Source organism: Gymnogyps californianus, chromosome 1 (genome assembly GCF_018139145.2).
Source record: "Gymnogyps californianus isolate 813 chromosome 1, ASM1813914v2, whole genome shotgun sequence".
NCBI lineage: Eukaryota > Metazoa > Chordata > Aves > Accipitriformes > Cathartidae > Gymnogyps > Gymnogyps californianus.
The window spans coordinates 176,800,405-176,814,733 of record NC_059471.1 but is presented as its reverse complement, the minus strand read 5'-3'; the positions used below and the strand labels follow the sequence as shown (position 1 = coordinate 176,814,733).

The 14,329-nt window shown below is 47.2% G+C and overlaps 1 protein-coding gene across 1 annotated transcript; it reads left to right on the top strand.

Annotated features, from left to right (window-relative positions):
- Positions 1-2,048: 2,048 nt before the first annotated feature.
- Positions 2,049-13,709, top strand: GLIPR1 (GLI pathogenesis related 1). Its single transcript, XM_050907389.1, has 6 exons — positions 2,049-2,228; positions 7,197-7,442; positions 9,436-9,545; positions 11,474-11,556; positions 12,713-12,739; positions 12,823-13,709. The coding sequence occupies exons 1-6, from the start codon at positions 2,049-2,051 to the stop codon at positions 12,972-12,974; spliced, it is 798 nt and encodes a 265-aa protein (XP_050763346.1). The 3' UTR covers positions 12,975-13,709.
- The last annotated feature ends 620 nt before the right edge of the window (positions 13,710-14,329 follow it).

Below are 14,329 nucleotides of genomic sequence, written 5' to 3'. Positions count from 1 at the left end.
TCAGCCTCATTAAAAAAGCCCAAACCGTTGATGGATTCAGTTTGGTTTTAGAGATATTTAGCCCTCGACCCCTATTGTTCCTATATACATTTGTTAGTAAGGGAAACACACCCATCTTTCAAGCTAAGAGATACTGGCTGATATTAGCAATGCATAACTGTGCTATCAATATTTAAAGCTGTTTCTCCTCCTTTATCTTAGTCCTAATGTTTTCAGAACACAGTGACTCAAATTCTGAGCCACACTGCAGTTCTGAAGGAGCATGGCATCCCACAGAATAAAAATGGGCCCCAAATGTTTGGGCTCTTGTCATATGCTGCAAAATGTCACCATGCAAGAAGATAGATATTTAATTTCACAATTGTCAGTTCTTGTCTGCTGACATCTTCTATATGTAGCAACAGCAAGTAGGCTGGGGGTGAGCAAGTGGTTGGGAGGGGACACAGCTGGGACAGCTAACCCGAATTGACCAAAGAGATATTCTATACCCTATAACATTGTGTTCAGCAAAAAAAACTGGGGTAGAGGAAGAAGAAAGGTGGGGGGCTGGCATCCAGGGTGGCCATTGCTCAGAGACTGTCTGGGCGTCAGTCTGCCGTTGGGTGTGGTGAATGATTGCCTTTGCATCACTTGGGGGTTTTGTTTGTTTGTTTGTTTCCCCCCTCCTCTTTCCCCACATATTAAGCTGTCTTTACCCTGACCCATGAATTTTCTTACTTTTCTTCGTCCTGTCTTCTTTCCCCATCCTGCTGGGGAAGGGGGAGTGAGCGAGCGGCTGCATGGGTGCTCGGCTGCTGGCAGGGGTCAACTCATCACATTATTCTGCTCTAAAAAGTGGTCTGTAGGGGAGTTGTGAACATAGTGTTTCTTATTCATGATTTCCTCAGAGGGCCTTTTTGCCTGTAAGCAGTCTCCCCATGAATAGCTGGAGGTGACCTGCAGGACCTAATGGGTGCTGGTGGGGCTGCTGTTGCAGGCGCACAGTGTGACCTCAGACCACCAACCTGAATGTGGCCTTGCCACCAGCCTTGCCACCAGCCCCAACACCTACCGGACTGCATGCGCAGAAGTGGTAACTGGGACCTACACCCAGGTGTACAAAGGATGCAGATTCCTAAAACAAAACCTGGAGTGGGAAGAAACCCAACCCCATTCCCACAGAGACATCCAGGTTGGGACTGTGGGAAAGGGCCTGAGCTTGATGGACAGCTAATAGTTAAGGGCAGTGTGAGGAAGAGGGTGGTGATGGCAGTGGGTCTGAGCAGGGAGTGTTGGGCACCCAAGGCAACGTGCATGGGACATCAGCTCCCAACTCCTGCCTGTGAAAGCCAGTGTGGGTGCTGGGCACCCGGCACGAGACAGCACCAACCTTCATAGCAGTCAACTCTGCTGGGGGCCTGGGTTGCAGGAGTTGAATTACAAATTGCTAAACCTTGGGAGGAGAGATTGATAGCAACACATAGCACAAGCGTGTGATCACAGGAGAAACCCATCAATAACTGCAGCATATTTAAATTGCAGTTCTCAGCGAAACTTACCCCTCCAATAACTCAATGTACAACCGAAGTGACTGTTCATACTGTAATAAAAGTCATAGTTCAAATCAATTATTTCTCACAGCATTTTGGCTCAGAGTAACAGCCTTAACAGCAATGCTATTTTCATGAAAAGCAGAAAATTTATCCAAAACTTCACTGCAATCCATAGTGATTGCTATGGATGGGATGGTGGGGGCCAAAGAAACAAAAACAAAGAAGCCCGAAGGACAGCAGAGAAGAAGCTTGCCCACTACAATTAAAGAAAGAAGAAAAAAAGAGAAACAAAACTGCCACAGCTCTGATGTGAACTTGTAGCTCAATTTCCTTATTCTCATAGCAACGCTCCTGAAATATGACTCATTTCCTGTGATCAATGCCATACTCAATTACCACAGCTAAGATAAGTCCAGCCCACCAGCCTTCCAAGCAAAACGCTGCTGGTGGAGCTAAAACGACCTTATACAGCTGAAACACTCTGCTCTTAAAGCTAGAAGACAGAGGCTGAGAATCATGACAAACAGATTTTCTGCTTGTGTGCTGGCTTTACTGCACTTCTGTCGTTCCTCTGACTCCTATGAATCACCGACATTGCCTGATGTTGGAGATCCAAAGTTTATTGAGGAATGTGTGCGAACCCATAACAGATTCCGGTCTGGAGTGAATCCACCAGCCAGCAACATGCTCTACATGGTAAGGGGATCTTCACGAATTACGTGCAAGTGTGTAGCATTGTGATGGTGTTTACGATTCTCAAAGATTGTTTTTGTGATCAAATGCAAAAAAAAGAAAAAAAACAAACAAACCAACCTCCTGGGGTCATAAGAGCTACTTCTTTTTAAAGCAGAGAAAAAGGCTCTGATTATCAGATGGCTTTATACGATTGGGTACATGTATAGTTTTGGCTGGCTTAATTTCCTCATTTGAAACCCAAGATTTCAACTCTCAACCTAACGCTGTCGTTTTGTGCTGTGAAAAGCCTCCTTGTTCCAAGGCACTGCAGCTTAACAGCCCGGGGTGTAATTTATGTGCAGACCTAAGCACAACCTTTTATACTTGAGTCGGCAAGGGCACAGACCGTTGCCAAACAACGTTGGAGAGCTTTCTCTAAGCTTTCTTTGCAAGGCTCTCACGGACTGAGCCAACAGAGCAGCTGTTCCTAGGTGCTGAGGCTGCAGGAGAAGCCAAAAAGCAACAAGTGCAGCAGGAGCGAGTGCTGGAGGCATCAGGTCCTGCGCCGCTCTGCCCCCCTGCCTTCTCCCTGGCCACATCAGGGGGCAATATCCGCAGCCACTGTGCAAAAGACAGCCTGTCATGATTCAAAATATACCCAAAAGTGGCCACCTCTCATTTCAGATGGCTCGTGACACTTGTCTCCCTGCTGAGTGGAACATGGAAAACTCAGCAAGGAGGAAGCTGTAAATGTGTGCACAAAGCTGGGCTTATGGCTGAGAAGCCCACCTCTGATTTGTGAGATGTTCAATTCCAGTAGCTGGGAGCTGTCTCTTGCAACATCCATCACCTTTTGTGCTTTGACTGGGTAATACCTGAGATACCGTGTTTCTTCTCGGGATAACCTCCACAGATCTCTCAGATGGACGATAGTGATTGTCCTAATTCTGATCTCTTTTCTTTTGCTCCTCTTTCTTACTCTTTTGCGTGGTCACCACCAGAAGAGCACATAATCATGTCTGTAATTAGCAACAACTCAACAGAAGTTAAAAAAAAAAAAAAGCTCATTTTCCATTTCTGGTTGTCAAACACTAAAAAAAGAAGTGCCCATTAGGGAGGGGTAAGTGAGCAGCGAGCAAGCTCCAGTTGCAAGCCTGACAGGAAACCATTTGGTTTCTCTTGTAGATGTGTCTTTTACTTCAGCTTTCTTCAGCCAGGCATCCTGAACTTGCAGTACATATTGCTCCGGACTCTGTTTTCTAGGTTGCTTTACTGGCCCTACTCTAACAAAATCTTGCTATGATGTATTAAAAGAGTAGTATTCATCTTTTTAAATTGTGCCTAATTTTTCCTTTTGAAAAATTAAAGAACTCAAATCTGAAAAAAAAGGCTTAAGAAACAAACAAACACATAAAGATTATTACAAATAAAACAAGAACTAAATCATGGTGAGTTTCTTTTAAAACACTGCAAAACCCCTAGTCTTAAGTATGACCTCTCCCACGAAGAATTTAATGTGGTGAAACCAGTACAATACACGATAAAATCTATTATGAAAGTAAAAGCATTGGAATTGAAAACAGAATATTTCCTCATTTTTTAATGGCCTTTAGCACTTCAAAAATGAGGAGAAGAAGATGACTTCTTTATTTCACAGGGAACTTCTGTTTACTGTAGATAACTGTCCACCTAGATATGTAAAAATGAAGATTATGAACTCAGGGCATTTCCACCTTTTGGAAAAATAGTTTTTAAAAGAAAATACAACACAGAAACTCCTTTAACTGCAAGTAACAAAGCCCAACCATCTATATTTGTAATACCTTTATTATAAAATGAGAATGCTGATCTAACATTTTTTTACCTGACAAAAGTGACCCCTTTCCCATTCACCCAAAGGATTGCTTAGGTCTGTTCCAAGGCTCTTCAAAACCAGCAGAAAGTCTCACCAGTTTCATCAGGGCTTCACAACAGTCTCCTTTGACTTACTGCTGCCTCGCACCACTTTTCACTTATCATATGTTCAATTTTCCCTCCCTAAATCAGCAAGCAACTCATCTGAGTTATAAAACCAAAACTGAGAAATAGCTGATGGGAAAAAAAATTTGTAATTACAATTTTCTCAAGTAGCAATAATATCTATATGCAAACCTCCCTGTCCTGTGCATTTTTCCCCATGCAGTTTAGTCCAATCTTATTGCATAAATGCAGTTTCATAAGCAAATAAGGAGTATAGCTATAGCTAAACTAAAGATCATTCTGAACTATCAGTTTCTGCACATTGCTTTTTCAACTGTCAGCCAGTTTCAGCATTCACACAAAAAAGGGAAAGTACATTTAAACTGAAAATTTTACCTTTAAACTTATTATTATGTATACCTTTATGGAACTTTAAACTTATTATTAATACTATTATGGGATGAAGGAGAAAAGAGATGTGCGGACTCTTAAAAAGCATAATGTGAAAAACAAGACTGTGAAGCACTAAGGTGCATCCACCACTGTCATACATCTTTCATCATGGTCTTCTTGCGACCTCAGAGCATTGCCAAGATGTAAACCGCAGCCTCTGTCTTAACTTGCAGTAATGCTAGGACTGGAAGATAACTTCTATACAATGCCAGATTTTGTTCATTGTCCTTAAAAGTTCCCCTCTAAGGAAATATCAACTGCTCACTTGAAATAAGACCCCCTGCCCAAAGTTTACCTTTCGTATTCGATACACTGAGTTCCTAGGCAAATTATTTATGTGTTAGTTTTGTGGGTGTGTTGGGTTTGCATGGCAAGGTTTTGGTAGTGAGGGGGCTACAGGGGTGGCTTCTGTGAGAAGCTGCTAGAAGCTTCCCCTGTGTCCGATAGAGCCAAGGCCAGCCGGCTCCAAGACAGACCTGCCGCTGGCCAAGGCCGAGCCCACCAGCGACGGTGGTAGCACCTCTGGGATAACATATTTAAGAAGGGGAAAAAAACTGCTGGGAAAGAGCAGCCAGAAGAGAGGAGTGAGAATATGTGAGAGCAACAACTCCGCAGACACCAAGGTCAGTGAAGAAGGAGGGGGAGGAGGTGCTCCAGGAACCGGAGCAGAGATTCCCCTGCAGCCCGTGGTGAAGACCATGGTGAGGCAGGCTGTCCCCCTGCAGCCCATGGAGGTCCACGGTGGAGCAGATATCCACCTGCAGCCCGTGGAGGACCCCACGCCGGAGCAGGTGGATGCCTGAAGGAGGCTGTGGCCCCATGGGAAGCCCATGCTGGAGCAGGCTCCTGGCAGGGCCTGTGGACCCATGGAGAGAGGAGCCCACGCTGAAGCAGGTTTGCTGGAAGGACTTGTGACCCCACGGGGGACCCACGCTGGAGCAGTCTGTTCCTGAAGGACTGCACCCCATGGAAGGGACGCACACTGGAGCAGTTTGTGAAGAACTGCAGCCCGTGGGAAGGACTCATGTTGGAGAAGTTCATGGAGGACTGTCTCCCATGGGAGGGACCCCACGCTGGAGCAGGGGAAGAGTGTGAGGAGTCCTCCCCCTGAGGAGGAAGGAGTGGCAGAGACAACGTGGGATGAACTGACCGCAACCCCCATTCCCTGTCCCCCTGCGCCGCTGTGGGGGAGGAAGTAGAGAAAACCGGGAGTGAAGTTGTGCCTGGGAAGAAGGGAGGGGTGGGGGGAAGGTGTTTTTAAGATTTGGTTTTATTTCTCACTATCCTACTCTGATTTGATTGGTAATAAATTAAACTAATTTGCCCAAGTCGAGTCTGTTTTGCCCGTGACGGTAATTGGTGAGTGATCTCCCTGTCCTTATCTCAACCCACGAGCCTTTCGTTATATTTTCAATCCCCTGTCCAGCTGAGGAGGGGGAGTGACAGAGCGGCTTTGGTGGGCACCTGGCATCCAGCCAGGGTCAACCCACCACAGTGGGAAAATACACCCCCCCACAAATGTTAGCCATAGGTAGAAATGGAAGACATAGGTTACAAAATATTTTCAAATCTCTGTAGATGTATTTTGGTATAATCTTGCAATTTTTAATTAATTATTGGTAGCATAAACAATATACAAATTGTTTCAGACGTATCTATGGTACAAAGTTATATTATGTAAAACGGAGCCATAAAATCTAACAACCACCTTTTCCTTAGTTACTGTTACTGATCCATTCAAAACAATTTCTCTAGTGATTCTATTGTTTGCAGAAGCAACTGAGATATTTTAATCCATATAGAAAAGGATAAATAAAAAAAGTTTATTTTTAAAAAAGTCCAATCCAAAATAGTTCAGCAGTGCTGAACAACTTCATTTACATGACACAAAGTGTAACTAGAACTACAGGCATACACTCGTGGTACTGCGTTTTCCAGGAAGTACAATATTGTATTTGCTCAATCATCAAGTTGTGTGCATAAGAAAACCCAGCAAAAACAGACACCACCTCCAGTGCAAACAAAAGACATCTATATAACTCAATTGCTTAAATAACCACTTTCTGTAGGACTGAATAGCAATGGATTGAATTTAAACTGTCCCAAAAATCCCAGCGTGCTTGTGAACTGACCTGCAAGCAGTGGTCTCAATGTATGAGGCTGCATGAGACTCCAGTCTAATTGGTATGGTAAGCATACCTCCCAGTCTCCAGATTTCCTGTAAATTCACTGTTTAAATTGCATTAACGTTCTCTCATGGCTGGCACAGCCTGGAAATGCACACTGCGCCCCAAACACTGTATTTGACTGATGTACAGCTCTTGGTGTCCAACAAACCAGTCAGCCAAGATCACCCACCACCCCAAAAACTTCCTCAAGTTTAATGAGTAACTAAGTTCAAATCAGAAATGAACCTACAAGCCGATTTACCATGTAGCTCTGTAAGTCTCAGCAGAAGCAAAAAACAAATGAACCCGAAGCATATATGCTACTGAGACCCAGCTTCTCCTGAAAGTTGCTCTGAATTACTGCATTGCTAAGATACCAAAGTGATTTTTAGTTGTCTTTGTTTTACAGAGTTGGGATCCAGATTTGGCAAAAACCGCGAAAGCTTGGGCAAAGAAATGCCTGTTTAAACATAATACATACCTCAAAGATCCAGGGCAAGCTCACCCCAAGTTTACCCCCGTTGGAGAAAACCTCTGGACCGGCTCACTTTCTATTTTTACTGTGCAACAAGCCATCACCTCTTGGTACAACGAGGTCAGCGCCTACAATTATGCCACCAATAACTGCAGAGGAGCATGTGGCCACTATACACAGGTAGGCATTGCATTTCTCCATCTAAACCATGAACCAGCGTTGCCATTTTGACACAGAAACTCTAGATTCAATGAACTGTTTTGCAAGTGCTGTAGTCTTATTTTATGTCTGTATGCACAAGATGTTCTCATGTCCCCATTTTAGGGAGGAAAAGAGTCACGGCATTATTATTTTAAATATGCCAGTTGTATTTTGTTTCCAGGAAGAAAACAGGACAGCTGTCAAGCTGTCAGATTTAGCCAAGCAGTGGCCAAAACCCAGGCAATGGCAATGGCTGTGGGCTGCAGCGCATGGTGGGACGAGGTCCCAGCTCTGGCAGGCAGCCTCCGTGTGCCAAGGGCTGGGGAAATACCGGCACGTAAAGAGATGTCTGCAGCTCTGCAAGCATCACGTGTGCATTTTTCCCAACCACGATTCCTAAAGAAAGAGGGCAAAGTGAGGGAGAGGAGTGCCACTGCCATGCAACCCCGCAACCGCTAACCATGGCTATGGGAGAGCACGACGGCTTGCAACAGTGGCTCTAGGGATCAGATTTTGACCTGAGGCTATTAAATAATTTCTGCGGAGATACACATAAGCATTTAGGACTTGAAGAGATGAGCTGAAGCTGGTGGGGTGTCTGAACGACATGTGCAGGTACTTGCGTGCAGAGAAGATATTTGGATGCAGGAGCCATGAGAAGTGACAGCGTGTTGCTTTTTGACCTTGCTCACAAGGACACGGCAAGAGTCAGCATCTGGAAACTGCGGTGAAACGCACCTTACCTGGCACTAAGGCGCAGTGCTGTTTACCATGTTGTTGGTAGAGGAGCAGCCCAGGCAGTTGCATGGGGGGGAATGAGAAAATAAGATTATTCTCACTTGGAGTCAGCGGTGATAGTGACTGTAGCTAGAAGCTGTGTGTCTGCCTGCCTTGGGAGGCATCCTTGGGTCTGCACCTTCGGGGAACCCCTCGTTTCTCTTCCTCCTTCCCAGCTGTGGAGAAGAGAAGAGAATTTTGCTCCAGGTACAATTACTGCAGTTACCACAACCACATCCCTAGCATATGCCTCAGCCGGTGGGATGGGGAGGGTCCTGTGATTCGGTCCTTCACCATCCTCAGGGATGCAGTTCTCTATGGCTGGCATCAGGAGCTGCCTCTGCTCTGCCGCTGCACTGAGAACACCCTCAGGAGCCTGAGGATTGTTCCCTTTTCCCTGAGCTGGCACCAAACCGGCACAAACAGAAAGGGTCAGGCCTCCCCTTCGAGTTGGTGGAGGCACGAATGCGTTTCTTCATCTCCTGTGCTGCCATCATCTCTCCACATCTCTCACGTAGTCAGTCATCGCTGCTGCTATATCGCCCTCAGGTACTGCTGCACCCTCATGTACCCTCCGCTTCTGTCACAGGGTTTATTTTTCCAGAACTGCAGCATTTGGCGGCACTGTAATCTTTGAGCTGGATATAGGATGCTGGATCAAACTGAACGGCTTCTGGTAAACAGAGGATCACTAGATGATGTAATGCCCTCGCCTCTAGATTATCTTAGTCATGGCCATGATGCTAAAAGGCAGGACCGCAGCCCGGACACACTCCTTCTCCCTGCTTCTCCCATAACGCCAGTGCCTTCCGGCAATTTGCCTATACGTCCCCACCAGATTTAGTACGGGGGCAATCAGCCCTCGTAGGAGCTGTATGAAAGCTAATGGATTGCCACAAAGCAAAGGAGATGAACTTCACCTTCTCCTCTGCAAGAGAGGAAAACTACCTGTTACAGCCAGTTATTCTGAGTCATTTTAATAAACGCCAGGTGAATTGGGCAAAACAATCAGGTGTTTTTCAGAACAAACTGTGATTTTGATATCCATCACTGCTGCTTTCCCCCATGAAGCCTGCCCAAGGCGTGCTGCTCAGCCAATTTGTTATCGTGAAACAGAGGAGGGCAGGTCTTCGCCGTAACGCTTCAGATGCTGAAGCAAAGCTTTTGTCACCGGTGTACCTGTCTGTCTCTGCAGATTGTTTGGGCTACAAGCTACAAGGTTGGCTGTGCTGTCCACTTCTGTCCCAGTGTGGCGTACTCCTCCATAACCAACGCAGCACACTTCATCTGCAACTACGGGCCGGCGTAAGGTTTTTCATTACAAATATTTCACAGGGTTTGGGTCCTACCCCTTCCCTCCCACAACATGCAACTTTATTCGATCAGTCCATCTATTCATGTGTTTTGTGGGAGGAAATGGTCCCCAAAATAGAGAAAGAGGTACACCTCTGTCCAGCCAGCTTTTTTTTGCTAGATGAGGACTGTGTATTGTAGCCAAAAAGCAGTGGGCACTGGTAGAAAGGGTAAAATATAAGATGTTGACATGAAAATACTGACGTGATCATTTGAAAATTAATCCCTTGCTCCTGAGTGCCAAGACGGCCCCAGACGGTTGCCAAGGTGCAAGCCCAAAGTCTGAAAATATTTCCACATGTGCCTGCAGAATTAAGCCTCTAGGTCAACGGTTTGGACAAATATTGAAGTGTGCAATGCTTGCAGCTGCAGTCTTAGCAGCTGAGGGCTGCTCGTAAGGGTGGGGCTGCTCAAGGCAAAATTTTATCCAGAGGTCCTTCATATACATAGTCAGTAGGATATCCAGCTAGGATGGATGTTTTTTACCCTTCTCCAGCTAATTAATGCCACCACAGTCTAAATACAGCTTTAAAAGCTTTACATGCATACCGTGGTGGGCCAAGGCCAGGCCAGCCCATGAACTTGAGCAAGTTTGGCATTCCTGTGTCCCTATTCTTCATCCTTGGAAGAATATGTACCCCTGACCAGATACCTTGAAATGACACAGCTGCTGCTGTGCCAAAGCAACAAAACCGCTCTCCCCAGAAGCCCCACACCCAAAGAGGCTGGGCAACCATTGCCCCTGCCAGTTCTTGAGCCAAAAGCCACTGATCACCCAGGGCAGCCTCTCCTTTCCCTTCTCAGCACTTGCTATGCACCCCACTGTGCTAGATGGTGCAGAAACCCTGTGCACAGGCAAGCAGGTCCCCAGCACTGCCAGGAGGTGCTCTCTGTCCATCAAGCCTCACACCTGGATCTCCCAAAGACATGAGCCAAGCCTTCCTCCTTCTGCCCCTTAGCCAGTATCTGTATCGTGCAGAGGAACAAAATCATGCTGAATTGCTTGCCCTGCATCAGCAGGGATCCTACGGGGAAGGACAGGGGTGCCCTTACCCTCAACAGCACCCAGCAGAGCAGCCCTCTGCCAAGAGTCAAAGCAAGATGCATGCACAACTTCAATTCCTAAAGAGAATATACTCCAAAGCATTTTCTTCAGCTGAGACCAAGCAATGAAAGCCTCACCTTGCTGAAAGTAATGAGGTTTTACCACGAAGTTTAGCACTGCTGAGATTGCATGCCTATAAGATCCCTCTCTATGTGTTTATGGGCAGTTTGAGGCACGCTGTAAATCTCACTTCGGCTATGCTACAAGCAAAGCGAAGCACTGAGCTGCGTTTGGGGCAGTATCAGAGGTGGGCAGGTAATATCGAGCCAAGAGCCTGGGCAGAGGTAGCTGGTGCCACTCACACCGCTGGCAGAAGGAGGGAGCAGGGGGAGACACACATCACTCCTAAAATACTTAGCAACAAATGGATGAAATCACTACCTATGAGAGATTCCCCAGCATCTGAGATTCCTCTTCAAGGCTGAATACGCACGTACATACACAGTAACTGAATCTGCTTTTGCTCCCACAGCTAGAGCCAGCTTTGAGAGCCCACAGTCTCCACACACACAAATTATTCAGTGTTAAGACTATTTTAATTCCCAGGTTTTGCAATACTGCTGTCTCCAGGTTCCTAAACAGGGTGCCCCATTGCACTTAACCTCTTCTGCTTCGCTGCATGTCTTGGGCAGAGGCCAGTCAGACAGGGACCATCCAAAAACCATCACCCTATCAACACAAGTAAAGCAAAACCCAGGTTAAAAACTAATTAGCGGTAGGTATTAACGTTCTCCTCCCAAGGGCGGTTTGAGAGCAGTGTTACTTTCCTTCGCAGTGGGAATTACCCAGGGCGCCCATACAAGACGGGAGCAGCGTGCAGCGACTGCAACGGCGAGCAGTGTGCCAGACAGCTGTGTCGTAAGTAGAAGACAACCAGCCCTCCTCCCCAAGCAGACATAGAAAGGGAAAGAGTACGCAAAAGATACTGGCAGGAGGCAGGCACAGTGCTCTCCTGTTCCTAAATAGAGTCTGAAAAACTGCAGTCAGAAGCCAAGTGGGCAGTGATGCACAAAGAGAGGGGAGGAGGGCGGAAAGAGCCTGTTTTCTACCCTGGGGAGAGATGGGATGGGGTCTGCTCTTCAGGTGCTGGAGGGTATGATACAGGAGATACAGTGGCTGCAGTTCAAGGTGTTATTACCCCTGCCAGAAGTCACTGCTTGTAGAAATGGGAAGCACAGAAGGGGATACAGGTCCCCTCCCAGGGGCTCCAGGTTATTACCTAGTGCATGAGCTGCGGCTTGAGCCGGTGCAGGTCCAAGCAAGCCTTGCTCCCGCCATGCCACTGCGGGAGGGGAGAGCTGCCATGGCACTGCCAAAGCTGCTTGCTCCAGTGACCATCAGCCAGGCCATCTGCTTTCCCCTAAGCACCGGGAGAGAGCCAGGCTGACATGCGAGAGCCCTTCACAGGGACGTGGTGCTCAGCCTGAGCCTCTGGCAGCCCACCTGATTCTCCTGCACTTGGCTTTGCAAGGGCTGGATGGAGTCAGGAGGGGACGAGACCTTCTGCAATTCCCATAAGAAGGACAAGGCACTGTGCCGTGGACATCTGCCCAGGGGGAGCTGAGGGTACGGTCACACTTTTCCCCAGCACTCGACCTTGGGCGAACTAAAGGAGTGGGAAAGTGGCATTAAAACACCAGCACCGCAGGAATGAGAGGGAGTCCCTGACGCACAGGACTGTTAATGTTAGCTACAGGCTAAGGATCTTAAATGCAAGGCACTGGGCAAAAGCCAAAGTGATCCTGGGAAGCACACCTGCAGGAAAGTCTTATCTATGCCAGCCACTGGTGAGAGAAGTCAACACTGTGTGGTCAGGTGCTCCTCAACAAAGCCCCGAGAGTCGCTGCAGGGCTCTCCCGAAGTCAGCGGGTCTGTGCTTCTTCCTGGAAGAACACAGCTCCCATAGCTGTATTTGTGAGCCCATCGTGAGGGTCACACTTCATTCCCTTTTGCTTAGACTCAAATTGTTTATAACGTGCAAGTCTGCTTACGTTCACTTCTTTTCTCTCTCCAGAAAATGCAGAGCGTGACAAAGTCATTAGTAAGTACCACCAGAATTACTGCTTCCATTTGTTGCCCTTGGTGCAGTTATACTTGAAAACAAGTAACTTGTTTTGTTCATAGGTGATTCCAGGTGGCGTCCAGACTGGGACAAACCTGCATGTGACGAGTACTGCATCACCATTATTGCTTTAAGGCCGTTACTCCTTATACTTACAATTCTGGCCGCCTGGCTCCTACCAAAATATTGGTCTCTAGCACCCACCAGTGAGTGACACACGTGCAGAAGACCATGAGAGCACTTAGGTCAACTCATCCTTTCCTTGCATGTAAGTTACTGTCAGCACAAAGATCAGTAGAGACACTGTTTGCATCCACAGGTGATTTAGAAGTACAGAAATACCATCTTTGTTGCAGGCAGCAGCGAGGAGAGCTGATAAGCAGCTTTCTCGTTGCTCAGAACCAGTAACTGGTTTTAAATTACCCATGTATTTTTTCAAGTGGAGCGGTGTGAGTGGGATCCGGTGGGTAAGGGAGCACGCTGCCCAGGCAGCACACTGAGGTGCAGGCAGCTGCCCACCACACTTTCTTAGGAAGGGCTGGAGGGTGCCCAGCCCAGGAGCCTGGCCTTAGCCCTGGCTGAGGCCCCAGGCAGAGCACGCACCTCTCGTTCCTCCTGCGCTCTTTCCTTGGACACTCCTCCAGCAAGATGCAGAGTAGCCTGGAGAGGTTTCCCATTTAAACGTTTTTTTAAGAATTTTTGGACTCCTGTGAGCTCTGGCATTTGCATCATGGGGCAGGTGGTGCGTTTCCCAGTCTTGCAGTGCACTGGGGCCACTGGTAATTCTCTTTGCTTCGAATTTGGTTTTAAACACACGTCATCTGTGCCAAGACATAGCTTCACCTGTGTTTACACGTGATTATGTTTCACTGCAATCTTTCCTGGTTTTTTGTTTTCTTTTTTCTGAGCATAGAGTTTTTGACGGCTGTTTCAAACAATAAATCATTATTTCCTGTTTCCCATGTATTGCAATCGTGTGTTTGCAACATGAGCTAAAGCTTAACTGCTGGTGCACAAAAAAACCCCACGTGCAGCTCCAACCTGCACAATGCTGAGAAACACAATGCTGGGAAAGATGGCATAAAACTCCAAATAAAATCACGCTGTGCCCGTAGTTATGCCTTTGGTTCAACAGCTGCCGAGGGATGAGTCTCCGGAACCCGCACATCTGGAGTAGGCAGAAAGCAGCGGGGACAGCTGCTGTGTTCAGCTGGGCATGTCCTCTACCAACCGCAGTCGCTCAGCTCGAGCGGAGGCCGGAAGGAGCAGAGCCGCACAAACTCACAGCTGCACCACAGCCATCTGTATCTATATGGAGGCGGGTTTAGATGCCTCTGCACCATGCCCCTCTGCAGGGCACAGACACACACTGCGGTAAAGGAAGCCGGGAAGTTCCCCTTGCCACTTCGCTTCTGGGGTACTGCCCCTGCTGTACCTGTCAGTGTTTCCGCATACCCACTCCTGACCCCACTACTGGGGTGGATCTTAACTGAAAACACTGGAACTGGGACCCAAAGTTTCTCACATTATTCTTCCAGGTCATTAACTGCTTGCACTAGAATCATCTCA